The sequence below is a fragment of the Hyperolius riggenbachi genome, chromosome 1 (genome assembly GCF_040937935.1).
Source record: "Hyperolius riggenbachi isolate aHypRig1 chromosome 1, aHypRig1.pri, whole genome shotgun sequence".
Classification (NCBI taxonomy): domain Eukaryota; kingdom Metazoa; phylum Chordata; class Amphibia; order Anura; family Hyperoliidae; genus Hyperolius; species Hyperolius riggenbachi.
Window position 1 is genome coordinate 103765245 of NC_090646.1, and position 19531 is coordinate 103784775.

The window sequence follows — 19531 nt, forward strand, 5'->3', positions numbered from 1 at the left end:
TCATTTTCAATCAGACTTTAAAAGCCGTAGTTTAGGCAAAAATATTTGTTATGTTTTTTTTTCCTTGAATTTTTAATGTTTTTTTTGTTTTTGTTTTTTAAAAAGGGTACTTACATATTGTCTCATCTATCAAATTTGACTGGCCCCTGTTTAAAAGATATTTACTCCCCTGTGGACGTCTACATATTGTTGGAAAGCCGAGAATCTTGGCTTTCATTTGCACTATACCCCACGTCAGTGGGGTGCACCATTCCTGAGTTTCAGGGTGTTGAAGACCAGGTGTCCAATGCACCTGGCTGACAGCAGCAGTAACCTGGCAATCTGAGTCTCCAGCCCCAAGCCCAGGCAGCTAAGTGAGCGAGTAGTGGTCATGGTGTGCAATGCCATCTATCCAAGTGGACATAGTTGTAATAAAAATATGTCTGAGCAAATCGATGATCGAGCATGCAGCCCAGCAATTGGGCAAGGGGACAGTGATTCCAGTAAAGTGGGAATATCACCTTACAAGGAGTAGACGTCCCCCCCCCCCCACTCATTAAACACCCCCTACCTCAGGAATGGTGCATCGCACTGACACGGGGCACGGTGCAGATGCATAGACGCTCGTATTTCTACAGATACGACTTCCAAAGTAGAGTAAATATCAATTAAACAGCAGGCAGTCACATTTGGTAGAATGGATAATACGCAAGTAACAAAAAAAAAATCTTTAAGTGTACACGGGCCCTAAGAGAAAATCTGTAAAAAGGGGGGGGGGGGGTACTTAGTTCGGGAGGGAAAAGCATCTGTATCCTAATGATGAAGCTTCCCCCATCTTCCTCACCCTCCGGGATCCTGCGCTGGCAGCCCTCAAAAACCGGCAAGGTAAATATTTACCTACCGTGATCCTGCACAGATGCTGTATCGTTTCCCAATCTGGCTCAGGCGGAAATAGCCAAAGCTGGTCGTGTCCGCTCCACTGCTCAGAAGGGGCTCACCAGATCTTCCAGCAGCTTAACTGTTGCTCCCCAGGGTCTCAGCAGAGTCTTTGGCAGTCCGTGGCTTAAGGGGAAGGAGTAGGCAGCTGGAGATTGTGATGGAAGAAATGAGGCGTTATGGTTTTCTCAAGCAGGTATTCTCCTACTTTAGCGTTCAAAAACTTTGAGTTCTTCTACACTTGCTGAAATTGCGTTGAAATTTGGAACAGTTGCAGCTCAGCTGAAAAGTCACATTGCGCTTTATAGCCACAGTGTGCCTGAAAAAAAAACAATAAGCGACTTCTGATGCAGTTCTGGGATTACCACGGCAGTTGTATGTTATCCGGAACACTTCCTTTGCACTGCAGGCAGCGTGTCATGTCTTATTTACTTTAATGGCCACTGTGACAAGCTGCGGCAGGGGAAAAATACCGCAGCGCCACTCAATGTGGTAAGTTTTAAAGGGCTCTGAAGTTTTGTCCAAAGCTTTCATAGAAAGCAACGTTATGTTAAGTGCATATTAAAAAAAAATTGTGTCTGAACTTGGAATTTACGTATCTTGACACATTTCACCTTTCTCTCTCCCGTGGAATAAAGTGCGACTTGCGCATTTTGATTCCTGTGGTTGAAATGTACAGCATAGAGATTTATCACATAATTTCAGTGCTTTCCTGAAATGAAGAAGGCAGCACGGTGGAATCGTGGTTAGCAGTTTTGCCTTGCAGCGCTGGGCCCCTGGTTCTTATCCCAGCTATGGCACTATGTCGGGTGCCAACCTCAATGTCCAGTGTCCACCTCTCTCCCTTATAAAGTTTCCAGGTAGGCCTGAACGATTTATCGTTTGAGGATCGAAATCGCGATTACGGAAATGACGATTTCGTGATCGTCAAAGCAGCGATTTTTAAGGTATCCCCTCTGCTCTCTGCAGCCAGTCCAGCAGTCACTTGTCCCACTATGCACAGCTCGGCGCTCCGTGCACCGGCTGCACAGCAGCTGTCAGTCGCAGCAGCGACAGCTCGATATCTCCCCGTTTCTGCATAAAGCTTGCAGCCTATCGGGTGTGCAGGCAGCAGTCTCTCTCTTTCTCTCTCTCTCTTTCTCTCTCTCTCTCTCTCTCTCTCTCTCTCTCTCTCTCGGCTGCGGCTTACTCCGCCTAGTGCCTTACATCATCAGCGGGGGGGCGGGCGCGAACCAGCCCACACGCCTATTAAGGAGGCCGCTCACTCCTCTCCCCCCTAACTGCTTCCTATTCAGCTGAGCGGGCAGCAGACTCTGCCCGCAGGCTCTCATTCTCGGAGGTGGCTCACTCCACCCAGCCCCTCCTTCCTCCTCACGTCATTCAGCTGGGCTGGCCCGCACGCCTCTCAGTCCTCCCTCCGCCTCCTTTGCACAGGCAAATAGATCATTAACGTAAGTTCTAATTTCTGTTTAACTGGTAAGAAAAACTACTATTTGAAATTAGAGTTTCAGCCGCAGTTTGGATAGGCAAAAGATACAAGGGAAGAGTCCTGTAGAAAGTATGACATGTTTAGTTCTCTAAACATATGTCATATTTTCATAGCAGTCAGACCACCAATTTTGGCTATTGTCCCTTACTTTTTCACTGTTACTGGACGTAAAAAAAAATCGAAAAAAGCATGAGTACCAATCACGCCTTATCTCCACCAGCATGAGGACCAATCATGCCTTATCTCCCACCAGCATGAGGACCAATCACGCCTTATCTCCACCAGCATGAGGACCAATCATGCCTTATCCCCACCAGCATGAGGACCAATCACGCCTTATCCCCACCAGCATGAGGACCAATCACGCCTAATCTCCACTAGCATGAGGACCAATGACGCCTTATCTCCACCAGCATGAGGACCAATCACGCCTTATCTCCACCAGCATGAGGACCAATCACGCCTTATCTCCACCAGCATGAGGACCAATCACGCCTTATCTCTACCAGCATGAGGACTAATCACGCCTCATCTCCACCAGCATGATGACAAATCACGCCTCATCTCCACCAGCATGAGGACCAATCACGTCTCATCTCCACCAGCATGAGGACCAATCACGCCTCATCTCCACCAGCATGAGGACCAATCGCACATTATCTCCACCAGCATGAGGACCAATCGCGCCTTAGATCCACCAGCATGAGGACCAGTCACGCATTATCTCCACCAGCATGAGGACCAATCACGCATTATCTCTACCAGCATGAGGACTAATCACGCATTATCTCCACCAGCATGAGGACCAATCACGCCTCATCTCCACCAGCATGAGGACCAATCACACCTCATCTCCACCAGCATGAGGACCAATCGCACATTATCTCCACCAGCATGAGGACCAATCACTCCTCATCTCCACCAGCATGAGGACCAATCACGCCTTATCTCCACCAGCATGAGGACCAATCACGCCTTATCTCCACCAGCATGAGGACCAATCACGCCTTATCTCCACCAGCATGAGGACCAATCACGCCTCATCTCCACCAGCATGAGGACCAATCACACCTCATCTCCACCAGCACGAGGACCAATCATCTCCACCAGCATGAGGACCAATCACACATTATCTCCACCAGCATGAGGACCAATCACGCCTTATCTCCACCAGCATGAGGACCAATCACGCCTCATCTCCACCAGCATGAGGACCAATCACGCCTCATCTCCACCAACATGAGGACCAATCACGCCTTATCTCCACCAGCATGAGGACTAATCACGCAGCTTACATTCCTCTAAGCATTAAGAGGTTTTTTGTAACTTTAAGGGCCTGTGCACACTGCTGCGCTTGCACTGCACTTTTAAAATCGCATGTGTTTTTTAATCACAAGGGCCTCAATTCACTAAGCCTCCTGTTTTTAATAACTCTTCTGAGCTGTTTTACAGTTATCACAATTATATCACCATGGTGATAATTGTAAAACAGCTCAGAAGAGTTATTAAAGACAGGAGTTAAGCTTAGTAAATTGAGGCCGATCTGTTGAAAAATCATGAAAATCGCGAAGACCTGTGCACACTGGTGCAATGCGATTTTTCTGTTCTCATGAAGACTTCGCAATTTAAAAATCGCATGCGATTTTAAAAACGCAGTGCAAGCGCAGCAGTGTGTACAGGCCCTTATAGAGTGCAGTTTGATGCTATAAGGAAATGGAAGGTTAGCTGTGAAGGCTCAGAAGAGATTAAGTGTGGAAAATATTTGAGCCAATTCCAGCGGAGATGGGTTCAAATGTATAGTTCTGCCTTAACATAAACCTGATGTTGAAGTACTTTTAACATTTACCCCCAAGGGGTATTTACCCCCATATTGATATTTATAATTATGGGTGTCTAAGTTCTTTTTAAACAATGTTTTAATAATGAGGCATCTTTTCCTTTGTGTGTTTAACCACTCCCCCCCCCCCCCCCCCCCCTGTGACAGGTGCAGTGCTAGTCCTGCTGGGAGCTGATAAGCCTGCCTCTGCAGGAGCTCCCTAAAAGGGAAGGAAGGAGGGGAGTTCCAAAGGGAGACACACATGACTCATGTAGCAGTGCACTGGACAACTTGCAGCATTATTCACATACTCCCCTTCAACCCCTCTCCTGGAGCTTTCTTTTTTTATAATATATATAAAAGATAATGCTCAGAGTCACACAGTGTCACAGGGAGATAAACGCTTGTGTAGCTGTATACTCTCCTAGCTAATGAGCATCCCCCTACAAAAAAATTGCCCCTAGACTACAGTACTTACACTACATAATATAGACATATGGCAATGGTAGGGATTAGATTGTGAGCTCCTTTGAGGGACAGTTAGTGACAATAAATATATATATATATATATATATATATATATATATATATATATATATATATATATATATATATATATATATATATATATATATATATACATACACATACACTGTACAGCGCTGCGTAATATGTCGGCGCTATATAAATACTAAATAATAATAATAATATTCTGTTATTCCTTTATTTAATATTTCATGTTTTACAGTATGCACTTTGTATTACATTTTTTAATTCAGGTCCACTTTAAAGGACAACTGAAGTAAGATGGATATGGAGGCTGCCATATGTATTTCTTTTTAAGCAATATCAGTTGCCTGGCAGTCCTGCTGGTCCTCTGCCTCTAATACGTTTAGCCATAGACCCTGAACAGAGCATGCTTGTTTTTGATGTGATTCAGACACTACTACAGCCAAATAGACCAGCAGGGGTGCCATGCAACTGGTATTGTTTAAAAGGAAATAAATATGGCAGCCTCCATATTTTTCTCACTGCAGTTGTCCTGTAATAGCAAGAACCTATTTAGCATGGAGTCCTTGGGCAATACCCCCTAACACTCCAAGGGGGCTTACTGAGTGCACCCTAACTGGTTGCAGCTGCCAAGGTCATGCTAGAAAATCATGCCTGTACACTGCAGGTGTTGGCAGCTCACTTCCCTTTGTTTGCTTCTCTCACTTCTCTATATAGCTGAAAATGCAGCAGAGTCGGGATTTGGAGGTCCCTGACACTCTTCTCTTCCCCCCTCCCCCTTCCCTCTAAATTTCTAAAGCAACATTAGGGGACCTCTTGATGCCTAATTCCCCCCAAGGTAGGCTGCCAGGCCCCCCCCAGGTCACACCCCTCCAACTTAAAGAGAATCTGTATTGTTAAAATCACACAAAAGTAAACATACCAGTGCGTTAGGGGACATCTCCTATTACCCTCTGTCACAATTTCGCCGCTCCTCGCCGCATTAAAAGTGGTTAAAAACAGTTTTAAAAAGTTTGTTTGTAAACAAACAAAATGGCCACCAAAACAGGAAGTAGGTTGATGTACAGTATGTCCACACATAGAAAATACATTCATACACAAGCAGGCTGTATACACCCTTCCTTTTGAATCTCAAGAGATCATTTGTGTGTTTCTTCCCCCTGTTCTCATGCACTGAAGTTTCAGGCTGCTTTTTCCTTCCTGCAAACAGCTTTGCCCTTGTCTGTAATTCTTCAGTATGTGAAAGCTCAGCCAGCTCAGAGGATGATTTATCCAGCTTGTAAAAGATAAGAGAGAAGAGAGAAGCTGCTCTAATCTAAATAATACACAGGCAGTGTGCAGAGAGGGGGGTTCATAGCAGAACCACAACACTGAAGAACTTGGCAGCCTTCCAGACACAGGCTGACAAGTCTGACAAGGGAAAGATACATTGATTTATTACAGAGACAGTGATAGTATAAAGTGCTGCAGTTAGCCAGAACACATTAGAATAGCTTTTGGAACTTGTAGGATGATAAAAAACAGGATGCAATTTTTGTTACGGAGTCTCTTTAACTGTGGTCTCCCACAGAGTCTTTGGCGGAGTAGCGTCTCACCTGTCCCGGGCACTATCCTCTATCAGTCTGTGGCTCCATACACTCCCAGTCTTCAAGTACATGGAGCAATGGACTAATAGTAGCACGCCCGGTGGGACAGGTAAGACTAGTCTGCGGGGGACCATAGTTAAGTTGGAGGGCAGCCAAGTTTCCCCTTCACTAGCCCTTTAAAAGATTGTTTCAGGTGGCAACAGTTCACAGTGCAAACGTCTTAAGCGTCATTTACCTAAAGTGAACAAGAGTTTATTACATGGTTATTCTTGCATCGTTCTGTCTTCACATGTGTATGCTTTATTACAAGCTTTTAAACTGTTTTATATTTCTTTCCCTAGACATAAAAGAGAGGTTCACAAATTATGTGCTACTACTGATTGTGTGTCTGAGAAACATGGAGCAGTTCTCATGGAATCCAGGTCTGTATCTCTCTTGTAGATGATATATTTCAGCACTTACTGAACCTAAAATCAAAGTAACTTTTGAAAAAAACGACATTTTAGGGATTTATACGTTCCTTTTATATAAATGTGTTAAGCTCACGGCTTACCAGCAAAGCTAACTCTGTTTTCTCCAAGTTCTGTGACTCATCAGAGACTCACTTTTTATTAAAATAAAATCCTCAGAAATGAGTACAGGAAGTAGTCAGATTTATTTAGGTCTTAAGGTGTCCATACACTGGTTGATTTTTTTTTCATCAGTATCTGGCGAAGTCAATTATTTGATCGTATCTGCTAGAATTCGATGCGTCAAACGAGCCCTGGTCAATTTTTCGTCCCAAATTAATCGATTTAGTCGATTGCATAGGATGAAAGATTTTGCTCGATCGGCGGTTCCGATCATTTCTATACAAAATTGATCGGAAACCTGATCGGGCCTGTCAGAAATTATCAATTAGACCCGTCAATTTCATGGGAAATTACATGGTTTGTACCAGGCATAAAGGCAGGAATGGGAGAATTGTATTTTTCAGACCATAAAGTGGACGAAAATCAGTGCGTGTTATGGTCTGAAGAGGCACTGGGGGATACAGGGACAAGAGAGGCACCTGGGACACGGGGATGAAAGAGGCACCGGGGGACAAGAAAGACCCCAGCGACAAGAGGCATCGGGGGACATGGGGACAAGCAAGGCCTCAAGGGACAGAAGAGAAAGCGGGGAACTGGGGACAAAAGAGGCACCGGGGTACACAGAGGACACTGGGACAACAGATATACCGGGGGACATGGAGGACACGGGGACAGAAGAGGCATTGGGGGACAGACTCTGGGGAGTAGAAGAGACACAGGACAGAAGAGGCACAGAGGGACAGAAGAACACAAGGGGACTGAGGAGGACACAAGAGGGAAATAATTAGGGGAATTGAGGAGTAAAGATCCACAAGATGCCCCTGCACCATAGACACACCAGGTTTATTTTTATTTTTTTTATTTCCACCCTGTCCTCTAAACCTAGGTGCGCCTTATGGTACAGAGTGTCTTATGGTCATGGAAAAATACGGTATAGCAGAGACAGCTTAAAAATTTGGCAGTAATTCTTTTGCCCCGTAGGAAGCTGTATTCTAGCAGGCAGAAGGGGAACTCTGCACAGGGCTAATCAGCTTCAGAAACTATTGATTAATTACCTGACGACTGTGCAGCCAGGCATTAGACATTAGCTTTTAAAGTCTAATTAGCTGTGTGCGCTGTTTCTGTTCAGCCCAGGGATATTCATTCACGCTCAGTGTAGAGAAAGAGTTGGATGCAAAGCCCCTGCTGAAATCGGCAGATGTGGCACAAGTTTGGGAAAAAGTCTAACGTTAACATAAAGTTATAAGAACAGATAAATACACCAAGTCCTGTTCCACCCACATGTATGCTAGCCATATACTGGTCAATATGGCCAACAGATAGATCCCTCTCCCATCATTATCTGATCCCTCCACACACTGAACGCAGATCTTCAATAGATTTCAGCATGAAAATCTCTGTGCTCCTCCCGGGTCTTTCAAATGATGGAATCGGCCAGATATTGATGGCAAAATATTAACCAGTGTATGGGTACCTTTATATATAGCACAGCCATGCAAGAGATGACTGTAACTTTGCTGTGATAATAAAAGAAATTGATGAGGCATGCTGTTATCATACAAAATGAGTCTATTAAATTATACAGTCAACAAGCTGCATCACAAACAGTCAAACACATCATTGCATTCTAACGGTTCTGGAGGTGTGTTTAGCTATCAGGGACAACAAAGGATGATTTGCATATTCGGCAGTGATGCATTGTAGGAGATTTCATGCTCACTCCAACCTGAATAATCGCAAATACCTTCTGTTTTAAGAAGGCAAACTTCTATTTTATGTAGCATCTTAGTCAGGAGGCTTTTTGGTCTCTTTCAGCCTGTTATACACTCCTAGGAGTTCTGGTTCCACATGAGCTTACATGCTGCAATCTGTAACTCTGGGTGTTTCCAGCCCTATAGAGTAATATTAATCCATGCGATTCACTGAGGAGAATCGACCAGTCCGAAACTGTAGGCATGTTGGATTAGTGTGGCTCTGTACATATTAACAAGCTGACACATCATTGCATTCCAGCAGTTCTTGAGGTGTATTAAGCTATCAGGGACAACAAAGAGATGATTTGCACACTAAGCAGTGATGCATTGTAGGATACCTCAGAGCTCACTCCAATCTGAATAATTTTAAATACTTCGTTTTAAGAAGGCAAACTTCTGTTTTTCATTAACATATCAGTTGACCAGTAGCTTGACACATTTATAACTGTAGTTCATAGCAGCACGGTGGCGTAGTGGTTAGCGCTCCCACCTTGCAGCGCTGGGTCCCTGGTTCGAATCCCAGCCAGGTCAATATTTGCGAGGAGTTTGTATGTTCTCCCCGTGTCTGCATGGTTTTCTCCAGGCACTCTGGTTTCCTCCCACATCCCAAAAACACACAGATAAGTTACTTAGCTTCCCCCTAAATGGGCCCTAAACTATGATACATACACTACACGATACATACATAGACATATGACTATGGGAGGGATTAGATTGTGAGCCCCTCTGAGGGACAGTTAGGGACAAGACAATATACTCTGTACAGCACTGCGGAAGATGTCGGCTCTATATAAATACTTACGTAAATAAATTAAAAAATGATGCTTAAAGGGGAACTTCAGCCTAAACAAACATACTGTCATCAAGTTACATTAGTTATGTTAATTAGAATAGATAGGTAATATAATCTCTTACCCACCCTGTTTTAAAAGAACAGGCAATTGTTTGTGATTCATGGGGGCTGCCATCTTTTTAGTTGAAAGGAGGTGACAAGGAGCAGGAGACACAGTTCCAACTGTCCTGTGTCCTGATTACCCCTCCCAGCTGCACACGCTAGGCTTCAAATGTCAAATTCAAAATGTAAAAAAAAAAAAAAATTGCACCAAAACAGCAGAACGATAACAATAACATCAGAAATCCCATCATGCTTTGCACAGCATCAGGGGAAAAAAGCCCGGGCAGTTTTCTTCTGTGCAGCTAAAAATGAGGCTTGTATAAGAGAAACAAAGTTCTGATGTTGTGAAACTGTTAAAGAAACACCAAGCCTTTTCAGTGCTGCCGAGTCGATTTTTAGTCCGGAGGTTCACTTTAAGATATTCTAAAATATTTCTATTTGATTTTGGACCATGGTGGCATGCTGTGGAATCTCATTGATTTCCTTCATAATGATAACAGTCCAAAGATGTATATTTTGCCAAATGTAATTATAGCCAAGCTAAATAATTGTATCATGACCAAAATGTAATGGCTGCGCTCTTATAGTTCATGCATGATGATCCCTCCAACAGGCTAACTGAAGACCTGACTGTATTGGTATAGCAGCTTAGCTGAATAAGCACAGGATGCTTGTGTGTATGGAGACTAATAGCAGTATTTCAAATCTGTTTGCACAGCTCAATCAGTTGCCCTGCTCCTCATAAATATGTATTCTTCCCCTATAGGACAACTGGAGTGAGAGGGATATGGAGGCTGCCATATTCATTTACTTTTGAACAATACCAGTTTCCTGGCATACTGATCTTTCATGCATCACAAGTGTCTGAATCACGCACCTAAAACAAGCATGCAGCAAATGCAGTCAAATATCAGATCTGCATTGCTGACACTGTACTTCAAACAGTTTAAAGAGTCGCACTTGATTACATGCATATCTTCCCTTAGATAAATAAGGGCAGAGAGAAGAAAGGGGGGAGGGGCAGCTCCTACAGCCATAAGGCCGGTTACACATTAAAAGCGTGCAGGAGAACGGCTCCTGCACACGTTGCGGCGTGTCGTTGGGAATCTGCGGTGCGACGCTGAGTAGCGGCGGTAGTAGTTAACACAAAAGGGGAAACACCGATTCCCGACGATAAAATGCGCTGGGATGCGTCGTACCGCAACGCATCGAAACGCAGCGTCGGGTGTGTAAGGTAAAATGAAAGTCTATGGACTTTCCTTTTACCTTGGTTAGCGCAAAGTATAGACTTTGCGTTAAAACGGCGAAAAAGGGCTCTAGTGTGAAAGAGCCCTTAGAAAGCAGGACAAACTGCAGAAAAAGAAAGCTGCTTTAATCCCTTTAAGAGGTAGCACTGTTTATGGCCACTGCTGTCTTGGGGAATAAAAGTTTAGAAGTCTGAGTTAAGAAGCTGATGTGACGTTTCTTCTTTTTTTCAGATCACCTCTGGGTCTTGTTTCCTGATGTGTGTATGGTCATTGCTTCTGAGATTGCTGTGGATGTCGTGAAACATGCCTTTATTACCAAATTTAATGATATCACTGCAGATGTATGTATTCTTTTTCCCATTGCCTTCTTGTATGTTTTTTGTTTGTTTGTTTTTTTAATTATTATAGATGACATTGGGGGCAGTATTATTGGAGGCACTGACCCCCTTAATTGGATTGTAACTGCCTGTCACATAGCAAAACATTTTTTTTTGTAAATTGTTGAAATGATTGAATCAAATGCATTTCGAAAGCCTTCAAAGGACACATCCGAGGACTTTATAAATAAAAAAAAAATCCACTTACCTGGGGCCTCCTCCAGCCCCTGCCAGCCGTCCCGTGCCCACGTCGCAGCTCCTCTTCACTCTGGTGGTCCGGGGTCCCTTCTGGCGCAAAATGCCAACTGCGCCTGCGCGAGCAGCTCGGAGTCGCACTGACTTAATCGGATTGGAACAGCCCGGATGACATCAGTGTGACTCTGTGAGCTGCACACTGGAACGCAGGAAGATGCTGACCTAGCGAGGTCAGCATCTGCACTGGAGGGGCCCGGGAGCCACCGGAGCTGTGGCGAGGGCACAGGTCGGCTGCCAGGGGCTGGAGGAAGCTCGAGGTAAGTGGATTTATTTTTTTTAAATTTCCTCTGACCTTCCCTTTAAACTTTAAAGTGGCTACATCTCGCTCACAGACAAATCAGTAGGGATTGATTCACTAAGCTACACTGCTCAAGCAACACAGCTTAGTGTGGCAGTACAAATAAAATTTCAAAGTAGTGCACGCTACTGCTGTAGCATGCACTACTAACTTACTCGCACTCCCCCCAAAACTAACTGCTGCTCCAATTATCCCACCCTGGATCCTGGCAGGTCCAGTGACTTTGTAGAATGACATCCCCGAACTTTGATTGGCCCAATAAGCTGCCTGTCACTTGACAAGCAGCCTATTGGGCCAAAGTACAGGGATCTCATCCTACAAGGTGAATCAACCCCCAAGTCAGCTAGCTCATTGTACAAGCTGTTAGTCTGTATTTCTCCTGTCTGGCACTCAGGGAAATTGCTGATGTTGCTGAAACCCAAGAGAAGCTGAAGACGTGTCTGAGACTTCCGTTGCCCGGCAGATCAACTGTATACACATCACCATGGCAACAGGGATGTGAGCCCTATTGTCCCAGTTTGAAACATATTGGGCTCGATTCAGTAAACCGTGCTAAGTGTTAGAACGCCTGTGAAAAGCCCTATATCACGCCTTAAGTTAGTTTAGGCATGATAAATTCACATCTAAAGACTTTGGGCATGATAACTAGGGTGCTAACTGGGTTAGCACAGTTTACTAAATTTACATCGCGCACAAAGTCCCGCGCGCAGAACTTTACGCACGCACCGCGAAAACAGCGCTCCCGATGCGCCTATAAGGTCGCATTGGGTGCGACCTGAAGGTTGCAACATGTGACGTTAAAGTCGCACCCAATGCGACCTTATAGGCGCATTGGGTGCACCCTTTTCGTCGCACCGCGATGCGACGTTTGGTGCACACCGCGCTGTGCGCACACAAAGTTTTCAGTGTGGGACTTTGCGCACAATGTGAATTTAGTAAACGGTTCTAACCCAGTTAGCACCCTAGTTATCACGCCCAAAGTCTTTAGGCGTGCTAACTGGGTTAGCACAGTTTACTGAATCAAGCCCTTTGTATGGCTCTCACGGAATTACATTTTAATGTGGCGTTTATGGCTCTCTCAGACAATAAAGGTTCCTGACCCCTGCTTTAAAGTATACCCGAGGCGACATTTGACATGAGATAAGCATGTGTATCTACAATACAAAACATATTAATAACCAGGCTTTTCTTTTTTTATTTTGCTGCCTGAAAGTGTTAATTTTCAGGCATACAAGTGACAGTTTCTAAATTTGTCGGGAATATAGTACACCTCACTGATAAGCAAATTACAGACATACAAGTTTTCCTGGCAGAATAGAACTTCTGAGGGCAGGGGGAGAGAGAAAAAGGTCAACAGTTTATGTATTTTAACTCTGGGACAGTTAGTAAACTGCCATTGAGAAGCGACAATAAATCTACTTTAAAACTTTTAAACAAAATGTTTAAATATAAAATAAAGCAATGGGATATCTATAAAAATCATTAAGTGTAGGGGGATAAATACAATTTTTTATCTCATCAGCTTATTTTCAACTCTGGTTCATTTTAAAGCCCTACTCCACCCTCTCAGAATTTGCATTGTAGGTAAGGTGTATATGGGACTATATGGCTTCAATTCATCAAGCATTACCGTATTCGGTAATGCTGAAAACAGCTGAGTTAACGGAGCACTTAAGAAAATGTTAATTCATCAAAGCTGTTACCGAATGAGAAGCTGAAATGACAGAGCAATGAGATAAATTATCGACGTGTGCTCAACACATGTCAGCAAATGTCAGTAAATGTTAATTCATCAAGGTTACCACATTCGCTAGCACATTCCGTGTTTATCTCCAGCTCTCCTCTGTGGTTACAGGCTTCCAAAGCCTTCTGTGTGAATGTTTTCATGATTAACAGGAGCAGGCAGCCAATAGAAACAGCCCCTGTTCTCCTGCAAGTGCTGCTGATAGGTGCTGATAGGTCACACAGGCTTCTCCACACAAGCTTCCAGACCCCCCAGGCAGTGAGCAGAGAGAACGGGACAAAAGATATCCCCAGATGTCCTTCGGTCGTTTAACCCTTTGAGTCCCTGTTTGAATATGCAAAGATGCAAGTGGTGAAATCACCAAGCATGGCATTTGTAATGTCTCCAGGAAGTTTATCTACGTTGTGGCAAATAAGTAAAATGTTAAGAAACACTGATGGACAGATTCAGAGCAGCAGAGGCAGTATAAGTAACAGTAACTATAACACGTTTACATGTAAAGAGATGTCTGGATGCCTTCTATTGTTATCAGCTTGTAACAACACAGACATTCCAAGCTGCTCTGCACCACTCTGCTGTTATCGAACAGCCTTTGATGAACTGAAGCCGTAGTACTTCGGTAACTTAACGAACCTCTACCACACATGTGAAAATATTGATGAATTAGCACAGTGAAGTGTAAAATACCGAATGCGGTATTTTAAGGACTGGGATTTTGTTATCGAACACCCTTTGATGAATTGAAGCCTATATCATTACTCTCATTTCCAATTCCCCCCCCCCCCCCCCCATATGCCTCAGCAAGAGATCCAACTGGTTTGTCTGTGCGCAGGCCATCCCTGTTCTTCTACTCGCCTTGTCCGCTCCATGCTGCTCTGTCTTGCGTTCTGCTATGGGCCCTCCTTAAAGGAGAACTGTAGTGAGAGGTATATGGAGGCTGCCATATTGATTTCCTTTTAAGCAATACCAGTTGCCCGGCAGCCCTGCTGAGCTATTTGCCTGCAGAAGTGTGAATCACACCAGAAACAAGCATGCAGCTAATCTTGTCAGATCTGACAAAAAATGTCAGAAACACCTGATCTGCTTCATGCTTGTTTAGGGTCTATGGTTAAAAGTATTAGAGGCAGAGGATCTGCAGGTTAGCCAGGCAACTGGTATTGCTTAAAAGGAAATAAATATGGCAGCCTCCATATACCTCTCACTACAGTTCTCCTTTAACAACCGAATGTTCTGCTAGTCTGCAGACCAGTGACTCGTCTGTACAGAACTTAGACCACGAACTGTCACCTGGGGTATCAGTTCACAATTCCTTCCAGGTGACAGTCCTTGTAGGTGTGTCTGTACAGGCTTTATTTCTTGAAGATGCTGGTGTTCCTTTGTTATCACACAATCACTGGTCTGCAGAGGTGAGGATGATTGCACTGCTCTACCACCCACACTCACCTGCAGTCATTGGTTATTCATCAGACATATTGCACAGAACCTTAAAGGGAACCAAGCGCCACTTTTTTCTGCAGTTTTCTAATCGCTAGAAGAGCTGCCATGTTCCTCCCTCCCCTTCTAGCTGCCCATTATTTATCCAGGGGAAGGTGTGAAGATAGCATCTGTGGTTTCTGTAAACTCTTTGAACCATAGTGTGCAATATCTCCACCCCCCCCCCCTTGCTGATGAAGGACTTTGTTTGCTCTCTGCTTTACAAACATTCTCGTCCAGATAGGCTGCGCTTACTCCCGCCGGCCGTTAGCTCAGCGATCAATGAATAGGATCATAGATCCCATTCATTGATCAAAGTCCCCCGCAGAAAAACCAACAGCCTTTTATCAGAGGCTTTCTGAGTAAAAAAAAATGTTTTCCGTCCTCATTCTTGTTCCTGGAAGCGAGATCAATCGCTCCCAGGACTTTTTGACTGTGGCCATCTTGTGGCCAAATAGTAAAACTACACCCACATCCATTTTTAAATACATTATTTTACATTTAAAATTAGCTGTTTACCTCCCACACCAGAAATTACCCAAATACAATTTTTAATACATTTAAAAAAAAAAAAAGCATAAATAGTTACCTAAGGATGTGAACGTTTTAAATATGCATGTCAAAGGAGTATATAAACCACTTTACCACCGCAGGTGCGGATATCTCCGCCCCTGTGCACAACCTTTAACCATCAGGGGTGTAGATATCCGCCACTGTCCGCGCACCCGTGCGCTCGTGCACGCCGCCGCCCTCTCGCACGGAGATCAGTGAACGGGAAAAACCGTTCCCGTTCGTTGATCTCAGCCCCACAGACTTTGTGAAAAAAAAGTTTCCCAAGCTCCTTGAACTTCCTGGAAGCGTACTTCCTGTACGCTTGCAGGACGCATTTACAAAAAGTTACTGTGGCCATCTTGTGGCCAAATAGTAAAACTACACCCAAAAGCATTTTTCATATACAAATACATAGTTTTACATTAAACATTAACTCATTACCTCCCACACTCCCCCAATTTTTTTTTTTTTTTTTTTGTAATAAAAAAAAAATTGCAATAAAAAAAATACATAAATAGTTACCTTAGGGACTGAATATTTACGTCAAGAGGGTACAACACTGTTACTTTATAAACTATGGGCTTGTAATTTGGGATGGACGAAAAACTGACAAAAATGCACCTTTATTTCCAAATAAAATTTTGGCGCCAAACATTGTGATAGGGACATAATTTAAATGGTGTAATAACCGGGACAAATGGGCAAATAAATTTCATGGATTTTAATTACAGTAGCATGCATTATTTAAAAACTATAATGGACGAAAACTGAAAAATGATTTGTTTCCCAAATTTTTTCCTATTTTCCCATTAAAACACATTTAGAATAAAATAATTCTTGGCATAATGTCCCACCTAAAGAAAGCCTAAGTGGTGGCGAAAAAAAACAAGATATAGATCATTTCATTGCGATAAGTAATAATAAAGTTATAGACGAATGGAAGGAGCGCTGAAAGGTGAAAATTGCTCTGGTGCTCAAGGGGTAAAACCGCTCAGTGGTGAAGTGGTTAATATAATTTTTTAAATTATAGGCTTGTAAATAGTGATGGACGCAAATTGAAAAAATGTACTTTTATTTCCAAATAACATACATTGTGATAGGGACATAATTTAAATGGTGTAATGAGCAGGAAACATGGGCAAATAAAATGCATGGGTTTTAATTACGGTAGCATGTATTAATTTCAAACTATAATGGCCAAAAACTGAGAAATAATGAATTTTTTCCATTTCTTTCTTAATATTCCTGTTAAAATGGATTTAGAATAAAATAATTCCTAGCAAAATGCACCACCCAAAGAAAGCCTAATTGGTGGCGGAAAAAACAAGATATAGATCAATTAATTGTGATGAGTAGTGATAAAGTTATTGGCAAATGAATGGGAGGTGAAAGTTTCTCAGATGCAAAAAATGAACAACCCTGTGGGCTGAAGTGGTTAATATGCTATTGAGATGCCCTGGGTGCTAAAAGTGGTGCTTGGTTCACTTTAAAGTCTAGTATGGCAGCAGTGAGGGGATGAGTCCTGTCAATTGCCAGAAACGTGCGGATAGTTTTGAAGATTGGATAAAGCTGTATAAATAGGAAAAGCTTTTAAAACCAGTAAAACTGTGTTATAACCGTCTAAGGTGCGGTTTAGGGTTTTGCTTCTTTTTATAATGGGCCCCCTAGTGTACAGTTCTGCAGACATGCTAAGCTGCTGGGCTCTGTACTGTATAAATGATTGCTCAGTGCTCCTACTCTCTTGTCCTCATGGGTGACATACAGGATAGAATTACGGGAAGACACGTAATTTTTCTCACAGTATTAAACCTTAAGTCATTCAGTGTTGTCATTTTAATACATTACATCCTTAAGCTGTGGGAGTATCCAGACCTTTCAAGGAACCATTTAGACAGAACTGCTGATGCATCAAGAAATCTGTCAAAACAGCAGAAAGAATTCATCCTCCAAGTGTCTAATAAGGAATGTAGTTGGCCGCTACTTAGAAATCATTGCAGGAACTCTGTAATTAGGGAAACATAGAAGCTGCTGTAAATTAACCACTTTTGTTGCAGCTGTAATGCTTGGCTGTAATACTTGTAGGGTCACTCACCTGAGGCCAATAGTATTTTAGGAGTGTGAGAACGCCTAATGAGCAGGACCAGATTTCTAGAAAGGCCACAAAGGCCCGGGCCTTGGTTGGCTGCAGCCCATGGGGAGGAGGAAGCTGAAAATGGGGAGCAACACATGAAAAACGGAAATTGGCACTCAAGGAAGCTGTTCATGAAAGAAAAGGGCTGCTGTATGTGGATTGTACACATCGAAGAGGGCACTGCACATGGAATAGGTGGTCCATCACAACATACCTGGCCTAGGGGCACAAAAAGTAAATATCTGGCCTTCTAATGAGCATTCCTGTTCCAGTCAATTGTTTTCTAAAATGGGGTCAAATCATAAAAGGCTGTGCGGGGAAAAACTCTTGTCGGGAAAATACCGCATTCGGTATTTTTAGACTTTTTTGTGTGCTAATTCATTAAAATGTTTACAGCTGCGATAGAAATGCAGGGATTTTCCGAACTAAGCTGGCGGTAACATGAGAAGCTGCTTGAGTTGTTACATTTCTCCTTGCAAAGACAGCGTTGCAATAAATAGGCATCCCCAACTTCCCTGTAGAAGTGCATTTTTTGTTATACTGCCTCTGTTTGCCCTGATTCTGTGCTGAATCTGTCTATTAGTCTTTCTAAACAATCTGTGTAATTGCCACAGCTTACAAGAACATCAAGAAATGTTACACATGCAGGCTTTCTGATGTAAAATACGGTACATGTGAAAATCGGTACTCAAGAGGTTAAAAAACACAGCCTGGAGTATTCAGGGAAGCCTTGTTTGTTCCGCTCTCGCTGCTGCTGCCTGGGAGATCTGTCCCCATTAACTTTGCTCTTATCTGCTCCCTTATCACATCTTCCAAGCAGGCGGTATTCTCTGTGTCATTACCGCCTGCTCTAATCTTTATGAATTGACATTAACTAACATGTTGAGTTAATCACCGCACAAGGCGGTAATTTACCTCACTGCTCAGGAATGTCAGCTTTTCATGCGGTAACAGCTTTTATGAATTGACATTTTGCTAAGTGTTCGGTAAAGTTAGCTGTTTTCAGCATTACCGCATGCGGGAATGCTTTATGAATAGCCCCCATTATAGTTAAATGGGAGCACCTCTTTTCAGCATGGAAGTTTTGGTGTACTATGTGACACGATACCAGCAGGTGAATGACATGATGCCAGCAGGTAGGTGCCTAGATTAGCTGCCAGCAGTCGGTTGTTATATAGCCAGAATGCCATACTAGATTATTGGTGATGGGGTATGTGATATTGGTGCCTGTGTTCTGCTACTGTATAATTGAAACTCCGGAAATTGAAGAAGACAGAAGGTGAGAATTGTTTAGGGTTAACGTGTACCCGAGGTGACATGATCCACCAGATTAATAATACCTACTGTAAATGACTGCTATAAAAAAAGTTATTTAATTATTATATTTAAAGTAAACCCAAGGTGAAAATACATTGATGAGAAACAATTGTATCCTCCTCCTCCTAAAAATGACTTTTTTTTTTAGATATCCCATGGTTTTAGTTTATATTTAAACATTTACAAAGTAGAATTAATGTTTTGTTGCTCTGCTGAGTGGCAGCCTATTAAGTGTCCCTAAATGTAAAAACATAAACTATTAACCTTTTTCTATTTCCCTCTGTTCTCGGAAGTTATATTCTGCCAGGAAAACTTTTATGACAGTAATTTGCTTATCAGTGATGTTTACTATTTTCCTGACAAGATACCACAAGGCAGAAGCTGTCACTTCCATGCGTAAAAATTAAGTCTTTCTTTAAACCAGCAAGTAATTTTTTGATGGGAAATGACAATGTCTCCCAAAAGATAATAAGACAATGTACAAGAGGCATTATTGTGTGTGTGTGTGTGGGGGGGGGGGGGGGGGGAGAGAAACATTTCTCAGCTTTTATTTATATTTGAGCAAAAAGTGTCCAATCCAAAATTATTCATACCCTTCAC

The 19531-nt window shown here is 43.0% G+C and overlaps 1 protein-coding gene across 2 annotated transcripts in view; it reads left to right on the top strand.

The window, feature by feature from the left end:
* Positions 1 to 19531, top strand: part of TAPT1 (transmembrane anterior posterior transformation 1) — a 129591-nt gene that overhangs the window by 82646 nt on the left and 27414 nt on the right. For both annotated transcript variants that reach the window (XM_068277773.1, XM_068277781.1), the window contains exons 8-9: positions 6658 to 6738; positions 11016 to 11125. In XM_068277773.1, the coding sequence (XP_068133874.1) occupies positions 6658 to 6738; positions 11016 to 11125 (191 nt within the window). The remainder of the gene's footprint in view (positions 1 to 6657; positions 6739 to 11015; positions 11126 to 19531) is intronic.